This window comes from Esox lucius, chromosome 20, assembly GCF_011004845.1.
Source record: "Esox lucius isolate fEsoLuc1 chromosome 20, fEsoLuc1.pri, whole genome shotgun sequence".
Classification (NCBI taxonomy): domain Eukaryota; kingdom Metazoa; phylum Chordata; class Actinopteri; order Esociformes; family Esocidae; genus Esox; species Esox lucius.
In genome coordinates, this window is record NC_047588.1 from 40,705,054 (window position 1) to 40,726,255 (window position 21,202).

A 21,202-nucleotide genomic window follows, 5' to 3' on the forward strand; every position below is an offset into this window, starting at 1 on the left:
AAAGCCCAAACCAGGGCACTCTAGTATAGGGAATCAGGTGCCAAATCAAACGCACCTAAACGACCAATGTCCAGCTCTATATCTCAGTTATTCCCTTCATTCCAAATGGAATGTACACATACATTTATTTTTGGCTGGCTTTGGACATTTCAAACCACATGAAAAATGTTTATGAGCAATTATATAGGAAGAATCCAGATATTTTCCCACAGAGATATTTGTCACGGATTAAAATGCTTTCATTCAGGACACATTGCTTTCTAAGACACTTTAAAATGTAAATGATTTAATGTGGATTAGTTGTTTGTGACTCAAAATACTTGACAAAGAATCCAGTCCTTATTTAACTATATACACACTCAAACATACACAGTACATACATTAGATTTTATCAGTTTGCTTTTCTTTTTCTTTTTTCCAAATAAAACTTTGAAAAGTGTTGATCAGCTGGAACATTAAGCCGCTGTGGGCGGAGCTGAGAGACAAGGTGCACCATGGGAGATTTGATATTTGACCTGTTGGGAGCAGAGTGGACATGGAGGTCAGGTTAGAGGAACAGCAAAGGGTGCTGGGATATTAGTGAACATCTACATCTATCCTAGATCTGCATTCCCTTGAGATTCCCACAGGGTAATACCGTGTGTTGCTAAAATAATTTCACCAGAAGTCTCAGAACACTTAATCGTCACATTTCCCTACCCAGGCATTGCTGATTCCTGCCACTTTATTTAGCGCGCCAATGCCCAACTCATTCCAACAGAGGGCCGAGTATCTGCGGGTTTTAGCTCCCACCTTTTTCTCAAGTGATTAGTTACCTTCACTAATCAGTTACTGACTAACCTCACTGGGTTGTCTCGTTCATAGTTGGGTCCCATTGAAAGGGAAACCCCAAAACCAGCAGACACTAGGTACTCCATGGGCTTCTCACCCCTGGTTTAATTTATACATCACCCACAGGTATTTTATATATCAGCTAAATACATCATGGGTTACAGCAATCTGTCTGCTGACACAACCATCTGTATCTTTAGGGGACACATTTACACAACTCATTGCGTTCTAGTCCTCCCTCATTACCATCTAGACCTGATTCAAGTTGTAATCTACATGTGTTAAACTACAGGTGCCAAAATAAAGGTGCTATATGTTTTAATCTACAGGTGTTCATCTACATGTTAGTCTGTACGTGTCAAAAAACGGGTGCTACACGTGTTAATCTACAGGTTTTAATATACATCTTAGATTGTAGGTGTCAAAATACAGGTGCTAAACGTGTTAATCTTCAGGCGTGTTCTTGTCCTACAGGCCTGCAACATGGTTATTTGACTGTAAAATAGAAGTGGTACTTAAAGTGTACTCCAGCCAAAGCAACATTTATTTTGCGGTACAGTTACTGAAAAACGTTGGGAGCCACTGAGCAAAAGGGTGGTGCGGTGGGTGGGGTGGGTGGGGTGCTCTAGAGGGGAGGGGTCACGTCACATTGACTGTGGGAGAAGCGGGTGGAAGAGGAGACTGTTTTGATTAAGCTTTACCTCAGGCTCAGGGGTCAGATGGGCAACGGCCAATCAGATCAGCCCGTGAAGGCCTGGAAGTCTGAGTCTGAAACAGGAAGCAGGAAGAGTGACACAGAAAGTAAGCAGAGTGAGACAGACGAGAGAGCAGAGGTGCGGCCAGTTCAATTGAACGTTTTCTATGTTTCGCATCGGTTTTGTACTGAACAACACGTTTCAAGTTGCCATGCTGACTGTCCCCAACCCCCAGGCCCTCTCCGTTCTTTCAACCGTCCGTTCAGTACAGCACCGTTACCATTCAATTGAATACAAAAAAAATGAATGCGGCACAGAACAACAGAATTATAAATGGACAATTCATCAGGGCCTGCAATCGCACAGTAGGAGTGCTGATCCTGAGTCAGTACTATTGTCCAGACAAATGATATGTTTCTGTAATTACTGGCCCAGAAGAGATGAAAACAACAGCAGATGAGCCCCAAGAAAACAAGTTGCTGAGAAGATGGCTGAAAAAAATCTAAACATAAACCAGCCCACCCCCAAAAAAACGGACAAGTTGTGACTGAACCCCCGACATATGGTTAGTCACCATGGAAAACATAACATTAATATATGGCTGTATAGTTGATTAATATATAGGTGCGTATAGGCGGGATCTAGGATGAAGCCTAGTTATAGACTAACTAAATTAATAATATGGAATGACCAGCCACAGACAGTTGATCTTGAAGTTTTACCTCAGTGGGTGAGCAAATACATAATCTATGTATGTACTGTATGCAAAGACAGAGATTTTTTGGTGGTAAAGGTTTAAGACAGAACAAGAAGCAGTGTAACAACAGCCTCCCTTGTCTAGTTTTAACTACAGCCTCTCTGCCTTTCAACTGGTCTTAAGTTTGACTCCTAAAATGCAGATCATCAAATGTAGCTAGAGTAGCTAAATAGAATTCCATGTATTGTGAAATATAGTGTATCTTCCATAAAAATTATCAAAAAGAGTGCAAATATCCAAGCTGTTCTTTTGGTTGGCTGCATGACTTTTATTTGGTATCCTGCAGTTGTTGACAAAATATTTTTTTTAAAAACAGTTAGTGAGGTACAGCAAAGCCATTTTTAAATATTATTTCCCAAGCACCTAACAGTCTCTTCCCAAGCACCTAACAGTCTCCTGTCCATAATCACATACAGCTTATAGAAAGCAGACATCAGTTCACTTAAGACAACACTCTTCTAGATGTCTGAATAGCATTCTATAAAGTCTAACTACATTTGCTGATTTTTTTTAAAATAAAGCTTTTGGCTTAATATACTCTTCATATGTTCCAAATGAGCTCCACTTGAAAACACCATCCCATATAGATAAAAAATAAAACAAAACACATGGACGCCGAACCAAAAATCATCCCTTGTATTTCTAACTCACCGGCCCATTCATTTCCTTGACACCTGGACACCAGACGGTTTTATTACAACAGGTCCCCATTTTTAGCAAGAACAAAAATATTTTAAACAAAATTTAAAGTTAGACAGGCTAGCTGGGCTTATAACTGACCGGCACAACTGGCATTTCCCAGAAATGCCAAAAGGTCAGTTCACCCCTTGCCATAATTACTTAATGTAATGAAATAATTACAACAATTATCTGATCTCTCAGGAGTAGGGAAGTATTTGGGCTGTTTCCAGCGGCACCAGTTTGGTGATGTAAGCCTGACACACACGAACACACGAGGGGGGTGAGTTTACTAGCATCAGAACATGGGCACCCCTGGTGCCGTTTCTCATCTTAAAACATCTGACAACATACAAATATTAAAACGCTCAATACTAATGGGGAAAAAATACATTATTTCTGATGTTGTAAGCATTCACAGCTAAACGAATCTCTGCGCCGGTCTTGTTACATTATGGAAGATGTTTTCCCTTGTAAATATCCCTTTAGGTGACATTTATAATGTAAACGTTAATTCCCAAATAGGGCAGAGAAAAAGTTGTTGTGGGATCTTCGATCGATATAATGATAGTTTGCATATTGGCACTTTTACAATGGCACACAATAACATATCATGCAACATTCACACGCCACATTCGCACTAAAAGGCACAAAAAACATTCACTTTGGTGATTCTGTAATAATATTACAATTATGAATACGATATTTTAATGTGTGTGTGGCGTATTAATATGTAATGTATTAAATTAATTAAGTAATGCATTCCAACATTTTCTTTAAATACGTTCGGTACTTTGATCTACAGTAATCGTATCTTGCACTTCCGTCACGCGATCGTTCGCGTTGTTGCCATGGTCACTAACATCCATTGAACGGGCCTGTTGACTTTTAACAGGAGCTAATTTGGAAATACCACAAAATGTCTAAGGTAGGCTAATATGTGGTAGAAAAATCATCATCATCATGTTATCAAATGTACTATTGACAGATGGAAATGTTGTAATTACCAAACAAATTCGCAAAGAATAACCTAGATGGTGATGCTAACGTTAGCTGGCTAAAATCTGGTGGACGCCCCTTAACTAGCTACTTAATGTGATACAGCATCTTCAATACATTTTATGACATCAAAATTATGATGATAGGTTTAGCTATTATTAATCATTTGCCTTCTTTAGAGGTGTTAACGTGTTTTCAAACCATTTTCATGCATTTTCCAATCCGCTCCCACCGAGGAAGCACTTTTGAGTAGAACTCTGGTCATCAAACCCAAAAGGAACGTTCAAATCAGTTTTGTAACGACACGTGAAATCTATGATTACTGCAGTATTGCACGAATTGTCCTCACTGACAAAGAGCTGTTATGGAACCAAGTTCTTACATAAGAGCTATGGTTGGTCAGCTGCAGTTTCTATAAGTATTATAGAAAGACGTAAAACATTCCAAATTCTTTCACTTTTGCCGCATATAGAATTAGAGCTTTTTTGTAAATCTGTTTTTTTCTTTAAAAAAATATTTGTTTACATTGGCACATGTCCAAAACACAGCAGAACAATCACCAAGTCAGTCAGGTTGGCAGTTATTTAGGCAGGCAGTTAGTCAGGCAGGCAGTTAGTCAGGCAAGCTGTATTGAAGCCAGTCAGACAGACTGTATTGAAGTCAGCCGGTTAGTCAGGCTGTATTGAAGTCAGCCAGTCAAGCAGACAGATAGTTATTAAAGTCATTTAGACTGAGAGTGGCTATAGAAGATATAAGCCCACTAACACTGCCTATAGTGGTCAAAGCGACCCAAAAGAGATATTTACCACAAGATGTGAGGTCTTAATTCCAGCCAGGTTACTACAGCAAGACAATATTATTGCAGCAAAGAGAAATTGTTTTATGGATGGATTATAATTGACAGATATTTTTTAAAGGTGTTAACATGTTTTCTGTAAGGCAAAACCATGAACTACAACAGGTTTTTAATGTCCTGCATTTTAGAAGGGTTGTCGAGCAACAGGCCAGGTAATGAAATGAAGACCCGACAACTGTACAAGCAAGGATGTTAGATTTAGCACATAAAGTATTAACCAACAGTCAATATTAGTAAATTCTAATTTCCAGCCTTGAAATTTTGCCACATATCGGGAACAGTGTAGACTAGGCTACACAGTCAAACTGGTGACATGATTGTCATCGCCAGCATCATCATCACCACAACCATCGGAACACTGTAGTAGAATTCAAAAGTTTTGAACAACTTTAGAACACTGTTCTGCCAGGGGACTCCACTGCCCTGAGGACCACAAACATACACACCCCACACATGCGCTCACACACACACACACACAATGCACTCAGAACAACACACATCCGCACTTCTTCTTTTTCACAGCAGTTTTAACAGCCGGATCGCCCGCACCTCCCTGCTGCTGGAGGTGGTTGAGGAGGTGTGTAGCAGGGGACCCTGGGACCCCCTCCGGTAGCTCCACGTGATCTGGCGGAGAGGGGCTGCTATGTGGGGATGTGCCCCCTGACCTGTCACCTGGTGCTCTTGGCTGGCTGGGCCCTAGGTCTAGAACCACTCTGCCCAAGCCCACCCCCACCTCACCCCCACACTCTCCCCGGGGCCTGCCCCCATCAACCAGCACCACACCCCCAGCACCTGAGATGACGTCGGCCGCTGTGGACGTTCGCTGCTGGGCCTCCATCTCGGACAGGCTATAAGCCAGGGCCATCTGGAGGTCTTCGTCGTCCTCCTCCTCCTCTTCCTCACTTGGCACATCGGGGTAGTGGAAGTACGGAGCTGAGCTGAAGGAGCGCTGGGCCATGGAACCAGAGCCGGGGCTAATTCGGTGGGGATGGAGCTGGCCCCGCGGCTCCACGGGTACAGTCCTCTCAGACCGCGGCTCCAGGCGTTGCCTGGGTGAGTTTGACGGCTGACTGGGTAGTGAGAGCTCTCTCTTGCTGAGCTCCAGAGCCAAGGCCAGCTCATCCTCCACACCTGGGGAGGGGAATGGGAGGAGGGGCAACAGAGACAAGAGCTGGTTCAAAACACTCCAGAGGAAATGTCTGCTGTAGAACTGGATGAGGGCCGGAACGGAGGCAGAGTTGAGGGATTACCGTTGACAAGCACCGTCTTCAAGACCCCGTCTTCCTCAATCTCAGTTCGCTCCTGACCATTTTCTTTAATCCTGTGGGATTAGATACATCGCATATAGGGGAGCATTTAAATTCAAAACGGAGACTCGCCAACGACCATGAAGAGTAAAGGAAAGAGGGATGTGAGCTCACTTCCTTGTGGTGGTGCATTTCCCGTTGATGATGCGCTTGGATGTGGAAACCGACTTGAAATTCCCCATCCCTCCTCCCATGCTATCCAGCCCATCCATCCCTCCCATGGAGGAGGAGAACGAGGTGAAATCATGCACTGTGAGGACGGGGGGAGGAGAACAAGACAAGTAGCGTTGAAGACTATGAACGGAGGCGATGTCACAGTGTCAATTGTCCACTGGCATCTCAAATGATGCCCTACTACCTAAACATTGGAGTGCACTACATCTGACTGGTCTGGTGGAATCCAGTGCACTACATCTGACTGGTCTGGTGGAATCGAGTGCACTACATCTGACTGGTCTGGTGGAATCCAGTGCACTACATCTGACTGGTCTGGTGGAATCGAGTGCACTACATCTGACTGGTCTGGTGGAATCCAGTGCACTACATCTGACTGGTCTGGTGGAATCCAGTGCACTACATCTGACTGGTCTGGTGGAATCGAGTGCACTACATCTGACTGGTCTGGTGGAATCCAGTGCCCTACATTTGACTGGTCTGGTGGAATCGAGTGCACTACATCTGACTCGTCTGGTGGAATCCAGTGCACTACATCTGACTCGTCTGGTGGAATCCAGTGCACTACATCTGACTCGTCTGGTGGAATCCAGTGCACTACATCTGACTCGTCTGGTGGAATCCAGTGCACTACATCTGACTCGTCTGGTGGAATCCAGTGCACTACATCTGACTCGTCTGGTGGAATCCAGTGCACTACATCTGACTCTTCTGGTGGAATCCAGTGCACTACATCTGACTCGTCTGGTGGAATCCAGTGCACTACATAGAGGGTAGTGTCATATGTCATCGTGTCATATTGTGTTATTACATACCTCCAGCTGAGGGGAAGGAGAAGAACCGACTGGGGCCGAGCCTCGAAGTGCCAGGATGTCCATGGAAGCCGCTGTGTATTCCTCCACGCATCCCCCCACCAAAACCAAAGTCATCTGTCAGAACAGAGACAGAGCGGTGCTATCAAAAGCATAGTGGTTCTATCATTACCATATTTCTGTTTTATTAGACAGGAAAGTGGGGATGCAGTTTTTCGCTGAAAGATCAGTGGGTGGGATTTGAACCCAGGCTGCAGCAGTATGTGTACCAGAGGCTGAAACTTTGGCGGCTTGACCACTTTGGTCTACGTTGTGAGTAAACCCCCTTAAAAAGTTGTTTTCTTTGACATAACCGGAAATCAAAATATTGAATCTTTATTTAAACACTAGCCTGAAGCTCTGTATGAAACTTTATCGTCAAATAGAAACATGACATTAGTAGACTCACCGAAGAAACTGGCAAAAGGATCCTGGCCCCCAAAGAATTCCCGAAACACTTCATCTGGACTGCGAAATGTGAATGTGAAACCTGGGAAATCCTCTGGAGAAGGATGGCCACCAGAGCCTGATAAGAGGGAGGGAGTTAGGGAGAGAAAAAGTCATGACAGTTGATAAATATGCAAGCTCCAATAATAAAAAAAGGTGAAATCCAGGTTCAGATGTGAGACCATCCAATGGAAATGAGCTGAGATATAGTTTAATACACCCACTAGTAGGTCTGTGAAACCAAGTGAAATTCTGGGTCACATTTAATCTGAGAATTATAATGATTCTGAGAAGATAAATACTCCCCTACCCGCGTTGGGCATTCTGAGAAGATAAATACTCCCCTACCCGCGTTGGGCATTCTGAGAAGATAAATACTCCCCTACCCGCGTTGGGCATTCTGAGAAGATAAATACTCCCCTACCCGTGTTGGGCATTCTAAGAAGATAAATACTCCCCTACCCGTGTTGGGCATTCTGAGAAGATAAATACTCCCCTACCTGTGTTGGGCATTCTGAGAAGAGAAATACTCCCCTACCCGTGTTGGGCATTCTGAGAAGAGAAATACTCCCCTACCCGTGTTGGGCATTCTGAGAAGAGAAATACTCCCCTACTCGTGTTGGGCATTCTGAGAAGAGAAATACTCCCCTACCCGCGTTGGGCATTCTGAGAAGATAAATACTCCCCTACCCGCGTTGGGCATTCTGAGAAGATAAATACTCCCCTACCCGTGTTGGGCATTCTAAGAAGATAAATACTCCCCTACCCGTGTTGGGCATTCTGAGAAGAGAAATACTCCCCTACCTGTGTTGGGCATTCTGAGAAGATAAATACTCCCCTACCCGTGTTGGGCATTCTGAGAAGATAAATACTCCCCTACCCGTGTTGGGCATTCTGAGAAGAGAAATACTCCCCTACCCGTGTTGGGCATTCTGAGAAGAGAAATACTCCCCTACCCGTGTTGGGCATTCTGAGAAGATAAATACTCCCCTACCCGTGTTGGGCATTCTAAGAAGAGAAATACTCCCCTACCCGTGTTGGGCATTCTGAGAAGAGAAATACTCCCCTACCCGTGTTGGGCATTCTGAGAAGAGAAATACTCCCCTACCCGTGTTGGGCAGTCTGTCTTTGCCGTAGGTGTCATACGCCTCCCGCTTGCTGCCTGGAAGACAGAGGGAGATTTCCTGTAAATGAACCACAGTAGGCAGAGTGGGCCAAAGAAAGACAACAGTACAGGTGTCTTACGGTCTGACAGAACTTCATATGCTTCAGCTAGCTCCTTGAACTTCTTCTCTGCCTCCTCCTTGTTGTCCGGGTTCTTGTCTGGGTGCCATCGCAGAGCCTGTTTTCTATACCTTAACATTGGAGCACATTCAATTCAATATTCCATTCAGTGCCTTCTGCAATATCTTGTCTACCTCATCTGGTTTTTAGTGGGAAGGTTTAAACTGTAAAACTACTCTTTCCAGTGGGCCCAGTTTTTAGAAAGTCCAAATGTAGCCAATAGGATTGGCCTATAAAATCCAGTTTACAAAAAAAGTTGTGACGCTGTGTAAAATGTAAAGAAAAACAGAATGCAATGATGTGCAAATCATTTTAACCCTATAGTCAATAGAAAATTGTACAACATATCAAATGTTAATTGTTTCTTGAAAAAGATATGCCCAGTTTGGGGCAAATTAAAACTCATGCAACCATGCAAAGAAGAAACCATATAAACAAGATCCAGAAACGCTGCCACCTTCTCTGGGCATGGGCTCATTTAAGATGGACTGAGGTGAGGTGGAAAATTGTCCTGTGGTCTGATTAATCAAAATTTGAAATTATTTTGGGGAATCTTGGACACCACATCCTCCAGGCTAAAGAGAGGGGCCATCCGGCTTGTTATCGGCGCACAGTTCAAAAGCCAGCATCCGTGATGGTATAGGAGTGCATTAGTGCACATGGCATGGGTAATTTGCACATCTCTGAAGGCACCATTAACACTGAACAATATAAACAGGTTTTGGAGCAACATATGCTGCCATCCAGACAACGTCTTTTTCAGGGAAGGCCTTGATTATTTCAGCAGCACAATGCCAAACCACATTCTGCATGTATTACAACAGCATGGCTCCATTGTAAGAGTCCAGGTGCTAAACTGGCCTGCCTGCAGTCCAGACCTGTCACCCATTGAAAACATTTGACGCATTATGAAACGGAAAAATACGACAAAGGAGACCCCGAACTGATGAGCAGCTGAGATCCTATATCAAGCAAGAATGGGAATACATTTCACTTTTAAAACTACAGCAACTGGTCTCCTCAGTTCCAAAATGCTTACAGAGTTTTGTTAAAAGAAGCGGTGATGGAACACAGTGGTAAACATGCCCCTGGCACAACCTTTTTGAAATATGTTGCTGGCATCAAATTCAAAATGGGCATGTATTTTTCCAAAAACAATAAAATTCCTCAATTTCAACATTTGAATAGTTGTTTTAGTACTATTTTCAATTAAATATAGGGTTAAATTATTTGCACATCACTTTTTTTTTCAGTTATGCAGCATCTCAACTTTTTTAGAAACTGGGCTGTATTTAAATACTTAGAAATATTATGAATAGAATGGTCCTCATATTAGGCAATGACACTTTCTTTTCATTCTATTTTTATCATTTGAAGTGGAACGTAAATACAGTAGAAGACTGTTGAACAGATGCAGACTACAAATAGCTGAGACAAGGACTGCAAAAGCAGGGTACTTTTAATAAATTCTATGTTTTTTTCAGACATCCTGCTTATTGCCCCTTAAAACCAAGATTTCTCAGTCCAGTATTATCAAGAAAAACAATAAATCTATATGGAACCGTCACAAGCTCCAATGTAGGAGAGAAACTGAGCTAAAAGACGGAGCAGACTGTTGGCAGCACAATGCCTCTCCCGGAGAGATGGACAAGGGGGTTGGAGAGGGGCCAAGTAACCAAAATGTTGATCGCTGCAATTCCTGATATTCCTAGGTTAGGAAAAATCTGCTGCTGTGCCCTGGAGCAAGGTTCTTAACCTAGCTGCTCTTGTAAATGGCTGTACATAAGAGGATCTGATGATTTAATACAAGTTAAAATGATTAATCCTCACAGAAAAAGTACTGAGTCAGAAAACGGAGGCCTCACCCCAAATGGAACCCTATAAACGTTGTTAATTAGTAGTGTGGAGAACACGGGGTCACTTGGGACACCTGACATGAATGTTTACAAGGCCTGTTTGTCCAGTAACTCTATCAGTGTCTGTGGCTGAGCTATCAATAGCTCCTGTAGGAACCACATCGGGGAGGGATACATTTTTATGGTGATTAGCTCACCGTATAAAGATACCGTTTATTGAAGGAACTCTGAATGAGTGATTCATCAAACGGGGGCTGTAAAATATCACTTGCCAGGGGTCTATAACATAAAGAACTAGCTAGTAGGATGAGTCTTTGAATTAATCCAACATCACAAAAGGTGTCCATTGTGCCAATTGGAATGAATGTGTCAGAGATTTAAAACATTATCTGCTATTTGTCTGTTTTATAGTCGGAGCACTGAGTTTGGATGAGTCATGCTGCCCCAGCAGTGAGCCAATGTACAACGATGGAGTGTAGGAGGCTGTCAATGTTTTGAAACTTAGATGCTCCCCCTTAAAGGGCTATTTCACTCTGGGGGGCCCGTAGGTGGTTGGTGTCTTGTTTGAGAGATTTCTAGATTAGTGAGATTTGTTTTACACATAATTGGCCGAGAGGAGCGGTGGAAAGGGATTTGTACGCTAGTAACTTCTTTTCATTTTACAAAGCCTTTTAGTTTTACTGATCGCACTACAAGTTCATTTGTATGTAGATGTGGTTGTCCTTGGTTGATAACATTGGATGTCTTTCAGTGATGTTCCCATCAGCGAATATATTTTTAAATGTACAAGGTGTCAAAATGTTTCCTTTTTCTAAAAGACTACAACTCTGAAGAGACGGTACTTATGGTACTTATTATGCAACACATTTGCCTGTCATCATGATTTGAAGTAGTCATTTTTAGGAGTGACCTTATATGGTGATATTAAAACATACGTTTGAACCAGAGTAGGCTAATCAAGAGGATTTCAGATTGAGTGGGAGCTTGACACATTCTAAAGGGATGAGCCAAGTACATTCTACAGTTGAAATATCACGGGGTAACGCATTTCAAATACAGACGGATTCTGTATCTCAAAAGTTTGGCGTCCCACGTAAAGGCAATGATTCCACGTTGCCAAGACTTTCCTGACAGTAAACACTGTATGCTGGCTTAATTGTAAGCTCCCATTAAAATATAAACTCAATGATCGGTTTATTAGATACGCCAACGTTTTCGCAGAAATGGATCAGTCCTATAATTAGGCTAGACAATGGGTATTGAGTTTTTCAGTCACAGTTCGATTGAACGACAGAACGGGCAGAACGAGTGACCTAAACTACAGTTAGAGTATGATCGTCTCTGCTTGATGCGCCGGTCTCTCAGAAATAACAACATTCCTGGGTCAACTCTTGGCAAAAAAAGCTTATTTGATTAGAAAGGTCAAAGGGCAATTGCAAATGTTTTGCAAGCAAACATGCGGACCAGAAACAGTACAGTACAGCACAATACAACAGTGGTTGGCAGACCACTGAACCACTCGCATATCCTTGTCACCGACGGGCTACTGAGAACCACATCGGGTTTCACTCCTATAGGCAAGACGAAGCGGCGTCATTGGACGTGACATGATTGGATCACGGGCTTTTCGCAGCGTGAATGTTTCATTGTCCAATCTGTGTGATGTCGTGGCATTAGCATGGACCAACTCCCCTGTGGAGTGTATCCAAACCCCTAGCAGAATCCATGCCCTGCAGAATTCAGGTTGTTATGGGGGGAAACTGGCCCGACCAGGTTGTACATCTTTGTTACTAATAGACTTGGCACGGACTGCATTTTGTGCAGTCTGAAATACTACAGTGATAAAGGCCGAATGAGGCCCGGACACTGTAAAATAAAACAGGGTGAAGTGCTGGGGTCCTTTACTTACGATTTTTTTATGTCCTCCTGAGAGGCATTTCTTGACACCCCCAGGATTTCATAATAATCCACCATGTCTTCTTTACGCCTCCTGCAGATGTTGGCAACAACACAACCCGTTCAGAGTCAAATACTCTACAATAGGCTAGCTCAACAGAAACGTATGGATGGATCTTTTAAATTAAAGGCTTTTGTGGCGATGAATAGCTAATATCACTAATGATTTATTGAATTGTTACGACTATATTTTGTCATCTCAGAATCCAACATGCAGTGTATGTTGTTGTCATTTAAGTCTTTGTAAACAAATGGCTTCAAAACGTATTTAGAACTAGCGTGTTGAGATCATGTACTGTCATAGCTCAGTCTATGTCAAGAATGATGTAGTCACTTCACCAGGCCTAAAGCAAAAATGAGACGCTGTTAAAATAACAAATTGCGTCTTGCAGAGATAGCCTACAAGACCTCAATGACAACGATTCTTGACAAATGACTATTAATATGAATTATATATTCTGATTAATTCTCCCATTCAGAATGGAGCATCGCGGTAATATTATCCAAGAGAATACATTTCGGCACGGACCAGAGCACCTAAAAGATTAACTAATAAACACTTATTTTTGAAAATAATTGGAAAATGCCTTATTTGCTTCCTAAAACTTTCTTACCCCGTAATAACGCTAAATGTTCCATTATTCTTATTCATTATTCTTATTATTGTTTACGTGTTCATTAAGTCCTTGTAAACAATGTGTAACTGACTATTTTTTATCTACCGAGTTACATTACCCCTGCCCTTTTTCTACGAAACGAATAGAAATTACAAAGGAGGCCTTACAGGTGGTTTCCATGACAATAAATATTTATGATATAATTCTCCCATTCGGGAGCGTAATATCAATATGTCAATCTAGCAAGCAAAATAAACCTCCGGCTTCGTGGCATGTAAGTTAACCTAATGACTAGGCAACGTCCACGGGTATTCCCCCTTGAGGCTAGCCATGCGTCTCGAGTTCTCTAGAAACCCCATACTATTATTATTTCCAGCTCTATCTCCAGAGACCAGCCTTCTGACAGCTGCCACCAACCCAGACACATGCGTCGGCAGCCGGAGGTTGTGAGATAGCAATGACACTTGAAAACTGGAGTGTTTCAGACTACAGTTGTTTCAGTCTTGAGAAGGGCTACATTGTAACGTAATATTGCCTAATATGGTAAAGATTTAAGCTAGACGACGGTCTACAGTGGCATTGGAATGCAAAATGATGGATTTTGGACCCAACTGAAACAGAAGGACAACTGTGGAAGGGATTGTTATTTAGCGCAGTCCCTAAGCAAAAATAGACCTACGTAGAAACGGATCGTGAATATGGATGGCCTGTGCCACTGTAGCCTACCTTTTCAACAGTACCAAAGAATGTTTTCGGTGTCTCTTTCTCGTCTCAGAAGTGGTAAATAATTATCATGAAGAGCTCCTCGAATTCGTGACTGGCGCACAGAGGCGGTCCACCGGTCAGCGGGAAAATATAATTCCGAATCCCCAAAGGCCTTTCCGATTTGAATCCACGGTGGGAGTTGCTCGTGTTTATTATCCGTGCCCAGCCGTGCAGTTATTCGGCAGTCACCCTGCCTCTACCCCTCGCCCTTCTCTTGGCTAAATCCCCCACGGCTACGTCACAATCAGCTGAGGCACAGCGCACAGAGGAAAGAAATAGAACGTCTAGAACATGCCACTGTTCTGGAACGTTTGTTGCCCCGCCCTGTTTCCCTGGGCAGTGGGATAAATGTAGACTTCAACTTTGATGATCCACATTTTTAAATGTACTACCAAACAGTGGCATTCAGTCTGGGAACACACTGTTACACAATTGTAACTGAACACGATCCCTTTATTTGATATATTGAATTTGTTTTACGGATGCGTATAAGCCTATCTCCACAAACTTATGTACGGCTGCCGAACTATATTGTTTTGTTAATGATTAAGCCAATAGAAAGCATGACTGTCCCAGAACCATTTTAACAACCTGTTGAAAAGGTTACTCATGTTGTTGTTCCTGCTGTCATCTAGTGGCTAAATAATGTATAGTACGATTTGACCCTTCAGAAACAGTTTTCATAAACACCTTAATAGGGATGTACAGATTTTATATAAATACAAGTATTTTAAGCACTTATTAATATTAGCACTTAAGCATTGAAATACCAAGAGTGGGGCTTTTTAGAATTAAAATAAACCTCCCATTGGGCTAAATGTATAATATGTAGTTTAAATTTGCATGACCTTTAAGTAGAATCACTATCATACCTCAGTTACCCATGACATTCCACATTTGAAAGTGAGTGGTTTGAATGACAAGAACACATTATACAAAATGTTCAGTGAACTGTTTCATCTCTACAGTGTCCAGATTACAACCAGTGGCCAGACATCCTAAAATGCACCGTAGTGTAGACTCAAACTAAAACTTTGATTGGCATACATTGGTTTGACTTGTATCTTGTAGACTAGCAGCTCCTGTCACAGAACATTCTCCTTGGAAGCTGCGGTCTGATCAGAGCTTCAGTTGTAACAGGCTACTTGCGCCCAACTCAGTTGTACATCATCTGTGAGACTAGAAATGACACAGCATTACGTTGAAGTTGGTTCATGCCGCATTTATTGAGAATACTGAGACAACATGACCAGACGGAAACAGAGAGCGTTACCACTGCTGTGAGGAATGCATTTCTGACATGTTACATGTGGACCTCCAACCATCAAGTATGGAATGTTGGATGGCAAAGCCAAGCATAACGTTTAAACCTTTAATATTCCTCGCCCTCCTCATCCTCTTCTCCCACGCTGTCGGTGCCCACCTCTTCATAATCCTTCTCCAGGGCTGCCATGTCTTCTCTGGCCTCAGAGAATTCTCCCTCCTCCATACCCTCACCCACATACCAGTGCACAAAGGCCCTCTTGGCGTACATCAGGTCAAACTTGTGGTCCAGACGTGCCCAGGCCTCAGCGATAGCTGTGGTGTTGCTCAGCATGCACACAGCCCTCTGGACCTTAGCCAGGTCTCCACCAGGAACTGCTGTGGGAGGCTGGTAGTTGATTCCCACCTTGAACCCAGTGGGACACCAGTCCACAAACTGGATGGTACGTTTGGTCTTGATAGCAGCAATGGCAGAGTTGACATCTTTGGGAACAACATCGCCACGGTACAGGAGACAACAGGCCATGTATTTGCCGTGACGAGGGTCACACTTCACCATCTGATTGGCTGGCTCGAAGCAGGCGTTTGTGATGTCAGCGACTGACAGCTGCTCGTGATAGGCCTTCTCAGCAGAGATGACTGGGGCATAGGTGGCCAGAGGGAAGTGGATACGAGGGTAGGGCACCAAGTTGGTCTGGAACTCTGTCAGATCCACATTCAGGGCTCCATCGAATCGCAGGGAGGCAGTGATGGAGGAGACAATCTGTCCAATCAGACGATTGAGGTTGGTGTATGAGGGACGCTCAATGTCCAGGTTCCTGCGACAGATGTCATAGATGGCCTCGTTGTCAACCATGAAGGCACAGTCAGAGTGCTCCAAGGTGGTGTGGGTGGTCAGGATGGAGTTGTACGGCTCCACCACAGCTGTGGACACCTGGGGAGCTGGGTAAACGGCAAACTCTAGCTTGGACTTCTTTCCATAGTCGACTGACAGGCGTTCCATCAGCAGGGAGGTGAAGCCAGATCCAGTGCCTCCTCCGAAGCTGTGGAAGATCAGGAATCCCTGGAGCCCAGTGCACTGGTCAGCCTGAACGGACCAAATGGTACAAGAACATTGTTAGAAGTGATGAGAAGTAGCAACAATACAAAGAACCTGTTTCATAGAATTGAGTGGAGATTCATACTTCGCTTGTGCAATTAGAAGATATTATTTCCTTACAAAGCTTTTCCTTTTTAAACCACACCCTTCCGTAAATAATGTTTTGAAATATCTACATGGTGGAATCAGGTTCCATGCACACTTTCTAGGAGTGAAAAACAAATCACCAGCTTGCGCGTCCTGTCCAGCACCAGATCGATGATCTCCTTGCCGATGGTGTAGTGACCACGGGCATAGTTGTTGGCAGCGTCCTCTTTACCAGTGATCAGCTGCTCGGGGTGGAACAGCTGGCGATACGTACCAGTCCTGACCTCATCTAAATGACAAAGGTAATGTCAGAAAATGTCAAGTATCACTGCACTAATGAGATGACAAATCTGTCAATCAGGCCTTGAGGAAGGCCAAAATTGTTCCAGGGTCACTTTCAATTATGGCTGATCTCAGGCCAGGACCCTCACTCTCCAAGGGTCTTTTAGTGTGAGCTGGGATTAGCCAACATTTTATTTCCATTCATTTTCACAGAACTACTCAGGTTACATACTTAGACATTTGAGATACATACAAAAAAAATACAAGCACCTCTTAATTGACAGTTTGACAGAGAAGCTGAGAATGTCCAAGAATACATTATGAAGAGTGGCCATCCAATTGTTAAAAACTCAATTAATGACTACGAACTACGATCAAATAGATTTATCCTAGGTTTCTAATTTTACCGATGACAGTGGGCTCCAGATCCACGAAGATGGCACGTGGGACATGCTTTCCGGCTCCAGTCTCACTGAAGAACGTGTTGAAGGAGTCGTCTCCACCACCAAGCGTCTTGTCACTGGGCATCTGTCCGTCCGGCTGGATCCCGTGCTCCAGGCAGTACAGCTCCCAGCAGGCATTGCCCATCTGGGCTCCGGCTTGGCCGACATGCATTGAAATACACTCACGCTGAAATAGAGAGGGTACAAGAGATCAACTATAGACCAAAATATGCGGTCTATTCATTGAAGTACACTGGTGTAAAGTGGCACTGATCAATTTATAAAAAAAATATTAAATATGACTTAATGATCCCTATGGTAATTTAAGATAAAAAAAAATATAATGTAAAAGACAGTTAAGAGAAATCTTTGATAAGGCTATCTTGGACTGGATTCCTCTAGGTCAGTGTTTCTCAACGCTGCTCCTGGACACCCCACTGCCTTAACATACCTGATGTTGCTCATGAAGGATTTGATAATGAGCTGATCATTTGAATCAGGTGTGACAGAGCAGGGAGAGATCTAAAACCTCCAGGCCAGGGGGGCGCCCAGGAACAGGGTTTAGAAACACTGCTCTAGGTCCACCATCTTGAGAGCATTCCTACTGCAGTCACTTCAACAATCCTCAATGTACCATTTGACAATAGATCGTTTTCTAGGACCCTGTATCTTTAAGAGAAGAGGATCAGCCCAGCCTTGTTCCTGCCCCCCCACCCCCCCCCCCCCTCTTTTTTTAAAATTTCTCTCCTCCCTCACAGTCCTGCCCAGCTGCGCACCCTTTGCAGTGACAGTGTGAGATAGCTCTCTGTCCCCAACAGCTGCGGAGAAAATGGCTACCATCCCAAAATGCTCCTCCCTTTTCTCTTTTGTACTCAATCATACATCCTTTAAAAAAATATATTATATACACACACTGTTTCTTTCACAGGAAAGCTGCCAAATTATAAAAGAAATGTTTGAAACATATTTAAAGCTTATATGAAGGTTTTCTTGTAGTTTGTTGTCAACAAGTAGAACAATGCCTTTAGTACACTGACAGCTGAACCCGTAAAATCTGACCCACATTTGAGTAGGCCTATGACCATAGATGACTAACCAAATTATATTTTTTTAAATATTAAATTATTAATAAAATAAATGTTTCCATATAAGCTCTATATTTAACTATGATCGAACTATAAAAGAGGAAATGCACAGAATCACATGGTCCTTTCTATAAGAAAATATACATTATTTAAAACGGACGCTTTCCCTACCAAAAGATGATTCCGTTTTCATAAGCATCATCAAATAATGTCAATTCAGTCCCGATACAATGTGAAAGAAAGTGTTTTATCATCTACGTCAGCAGACCGCACTCACCATTTTGTATGGTTTTCTTTTCCTTCACAGGCTGACGTTGAGGATTCAGAAGAGAAGGCAGAACTGCCGGGTGAAGGAAAAGGTGGGGTTTATATACACCGGGAAACCGGAGAGCCCCGCAGGAAGCTAGTACGGTTGGTGGGCGGGAAAAACTGTTGGTATTGTTTAAAAAGAAGTCCCTCCTTACAGAGAGATCGTGTCAATCATTTAAATTTTGCTAAAGAATGTTGAAAAGGTTTTTGTCGGTTGACACCACCACATCTGCTAAACACCGCTCATTATTATAGCGCTATATTGAAGAAAACCTGTTTAGAAAAATGAAACATTTTCTACACACATTGTGTTGTTTGAATCCAGAGTTGACCAAAAAAAGAATTTTACTCAGCTACCCATTCCAAACAAACGTATACTACGCTATTTGAGAAAACGTCCCTAAATAACAAACGCTTCTGTTTTAAGTGAAGTCCCGGCCTTCTTGTAAATATAACGGAGATTTATATATTTCGATGTTTTGTACAGAGGGACTGCTCTGTACTGAATGCTACGCTACCTGACATTTTCTGACTTTATGAATAGTTGAAAAAAAATTACTTTAGCAACAAGAAATGAAACTCGCGCAAGATGGTGCTGTCAAGCAAGATGAAACCACGGATGTTTCTGTGAGTGTTTGGGGCTGTTTTTGCTATATTATCTTTCCTGGTTAAGTGATTTACAAATTATTTAAACCCCAGAAATGTAACCAGGCAAGCCTAGTTCAGCTGGCCCGCAATTAAAAGTAATAATTGTTGCGCAGCACCCATGGCAGCCAATCACAGGGGCCCCCAAGAAGTTTATCTGGGGAGGTTTACCGCAAGCATTAAAACATATATTATGATTAATTTGCTACATACTATTTAGTTGACATTGAAGTGATAAACATCTTTATTTTATGATTGAATAATGTATTGAATTATCGACTAATCTGTGACCGTGGAGTGTAGCCAGCGTTGCCAGATAAGACAGTTTCCTGAACAATTGGGGTATTTTTAATGACAGTGTGCGGATTTTCGCGGGTGATTGGGTCCATATTGTCAGTGAATCTGGCAATCCTGGGTATAATGGCGGATTTTGTCGGCTCGTTTGCAAGGATCTGAACAGTGGAAAATTAAGTAAAAAACATAAAAATGGAACATAGATATGTCTGCCACTCAGAGGGAAGTAAAGCAATACATTATATAAATATAATGATATGTGCCTTTGAGAAACGTCTTTTGTTAAGTTGTTGAGCAGCAGAAGCAAGATAAAATTTATCTGACGTTACAATGACAGGAGCAGCATCGCGAAAGGGGATTAGTTATGATCCAAGTCCAAAAGCAGCTAGCAGTTTTGTAACTGCAGGTACGTTTTTTTGTAACCTAATAACAAGATTCTGCTCATCATGGTACGTGAAACGTGCTTACATTTTTGGGAGAATAGTAGTAAATATTTATATTATCTGCCTATCTTTTAGGGAAATCAAGTAGGGGTGAGGAAGGGGAGGGGCCCGCGGCTAAGGTTCGCACCCATGGAAGAGAAAGCTAAGCTCCACCACTGGTGTTTTCGTCGTTGCGATAGCCCCTGTTCGTTTACTGCTCAAAGGGTTTTGATTTAGCCTATATTACCCCATAAATCATGCACGGATGCATACTTCGTAAATCCAGCAGACATAGTTATAAATAGTTATTTTTTAAGCTTACTATAACGTATCCAGTGGCGTTTTTATATGTAAAAAAATTGGTGGGGCACAAACCATTTCAAAATATGGGATACATACCAGTAACGCTACAAAACACCCTCTTGCTACTGATGTGTTTATTTAACTAACAAACAGCGTGGCTCTACAAAACACTTTTAACGACAGAGCGGCTTGCTTCTACTAGGTGTTGTAGTACACATAGTGGAGAGAGTGAGAGACCTTCTTATTAGCGTCATGCTGGCAACATTAGAGATTCCGTAGCAACAATAAGACTTCCGGTTTTCGGATTTTGCCTTCAAAATAGAAGTCCGAGGTAAAACGCGATTTTAATAATATTAAATGTATCTATTTTGACACTTTGCTTAGTGTATATTGTAAAAATGTACTCTAGGAAATGTTCAGGAGACTCTATAGAATAATTATATGCAAAGAAATCAAGGGGTACTATGTATTTGCAATTGTTGCTGGCATTTTACTCCACCCATCCTAGATCCTATTGGCCACAATGTAACTCAATGGATATGAAATACATATTGGCCTATAAAAAAAAAACTATTCTACACGCCGCGGTGAATGTATTGTAGGAAATGTTCAGGAGACTCTATAGAATGATTATATGCAAAGAAATCAAGGGGCACTCTGTATTTGCAATTGTTGCTGGTGTTTTACTCCACCCATTCCATTGGCCACAATGCAACTCAATGGATATGAAATACATATTGGCCTATAAAAAAAAAACAATTCTACACGCCGCGGTGAATGTATTTTAGGAAATGTCAAGGAAGGTGGATAGAGTAATTATATGCAAAGAAATCAAGGGGCACTCTGTATTTGCAATTGTTGCTGGTGTTTTACTCCGCCCACCCCATTGGCTGCACC

The 21,202-nt window shown here is 42.5% G+C and overlaps 2 protein-coding genes across 5 annotated transcripts; both read right to left on the reverse strand.

Moving 5' to 3' along the window:
- Positions 1-29: 29 nt before the first annotated feature.
- On the reverse strand, positions 30-14,332 carry dnajb2 (DnaJ heat shock protein family (Hsp40) member B2). Of its 4 annotated transcripts, none has more exons than XM_010904179.4 (11): positions 14,035-14,331; positions 12,645-12,725; positions 8,841-8,950; positions 8,704-8,757; positions 7,558-7,674; positions 7,113-7,226; positions 6,238-6,373; positions 6,067-6,137; positions 5,609-5,947; positions 1,533-1,599; positions 30-515 (listed from the first exon to the last, which is right to left on the reverse strand). In XM_010904179.4, the coding sequence occupies exons 2-10, from the start codon at positions 12,707-12,709 to the stop codon at positions 1,571-1,573; spliced, it is 1,035 nt and encodes a 344-aa protein (XP_010902481.1). In that variant the 5' UTR covers positions 12,710-12,725; positions 14,035-14,331; the 3' UTR covers positions 30-515; positions 1,533-1,570. The 4 variants fall into 4 exon arrangements, with proteins under 4 accessions (XP_010902481.1, XP_028971513.1, XP_010902482.1 ...); XM_010904180.3 differs by lacking the exon at positions 30-515 and adding an exon at positions 522-1,326 and having other exon boundaries at positions 14,035-14,332; XM_020041289.2 differs by lacking the exon at positions 30-515 and having other exon boundaries at positions 1,532-1,599; positions 14,035-14,332.
- A 947-nt stretch (positions 14,333-15,279) lies between these two features.
- Positions 15,280-18,710, reverse strand: LOC105030353 (tubulin alpha chain-like). Its single transcript, XM_010904182.5, has 4 exons — positions 18,610-18,710; positions 17,212-17,434; positions 16,663-16,811; positions 15,280-16,423 (listed from the first exon to the last, which is right to left on the reverse strand). Exons 1-4 carry the CDS (start codon positions 18,610-18,612, stop codon positions 15,446-15,448), a joined length of 1,353 nt encoding a protein of 450 aa, XP_010902484.3. The 5' UTR covers positions 18,613-18,710; the 3' UTR covers positions 15,280-15,445.
- Between the last annotated feature and the right edge of the window lie 2,492 nt (positions 18,711-21,202).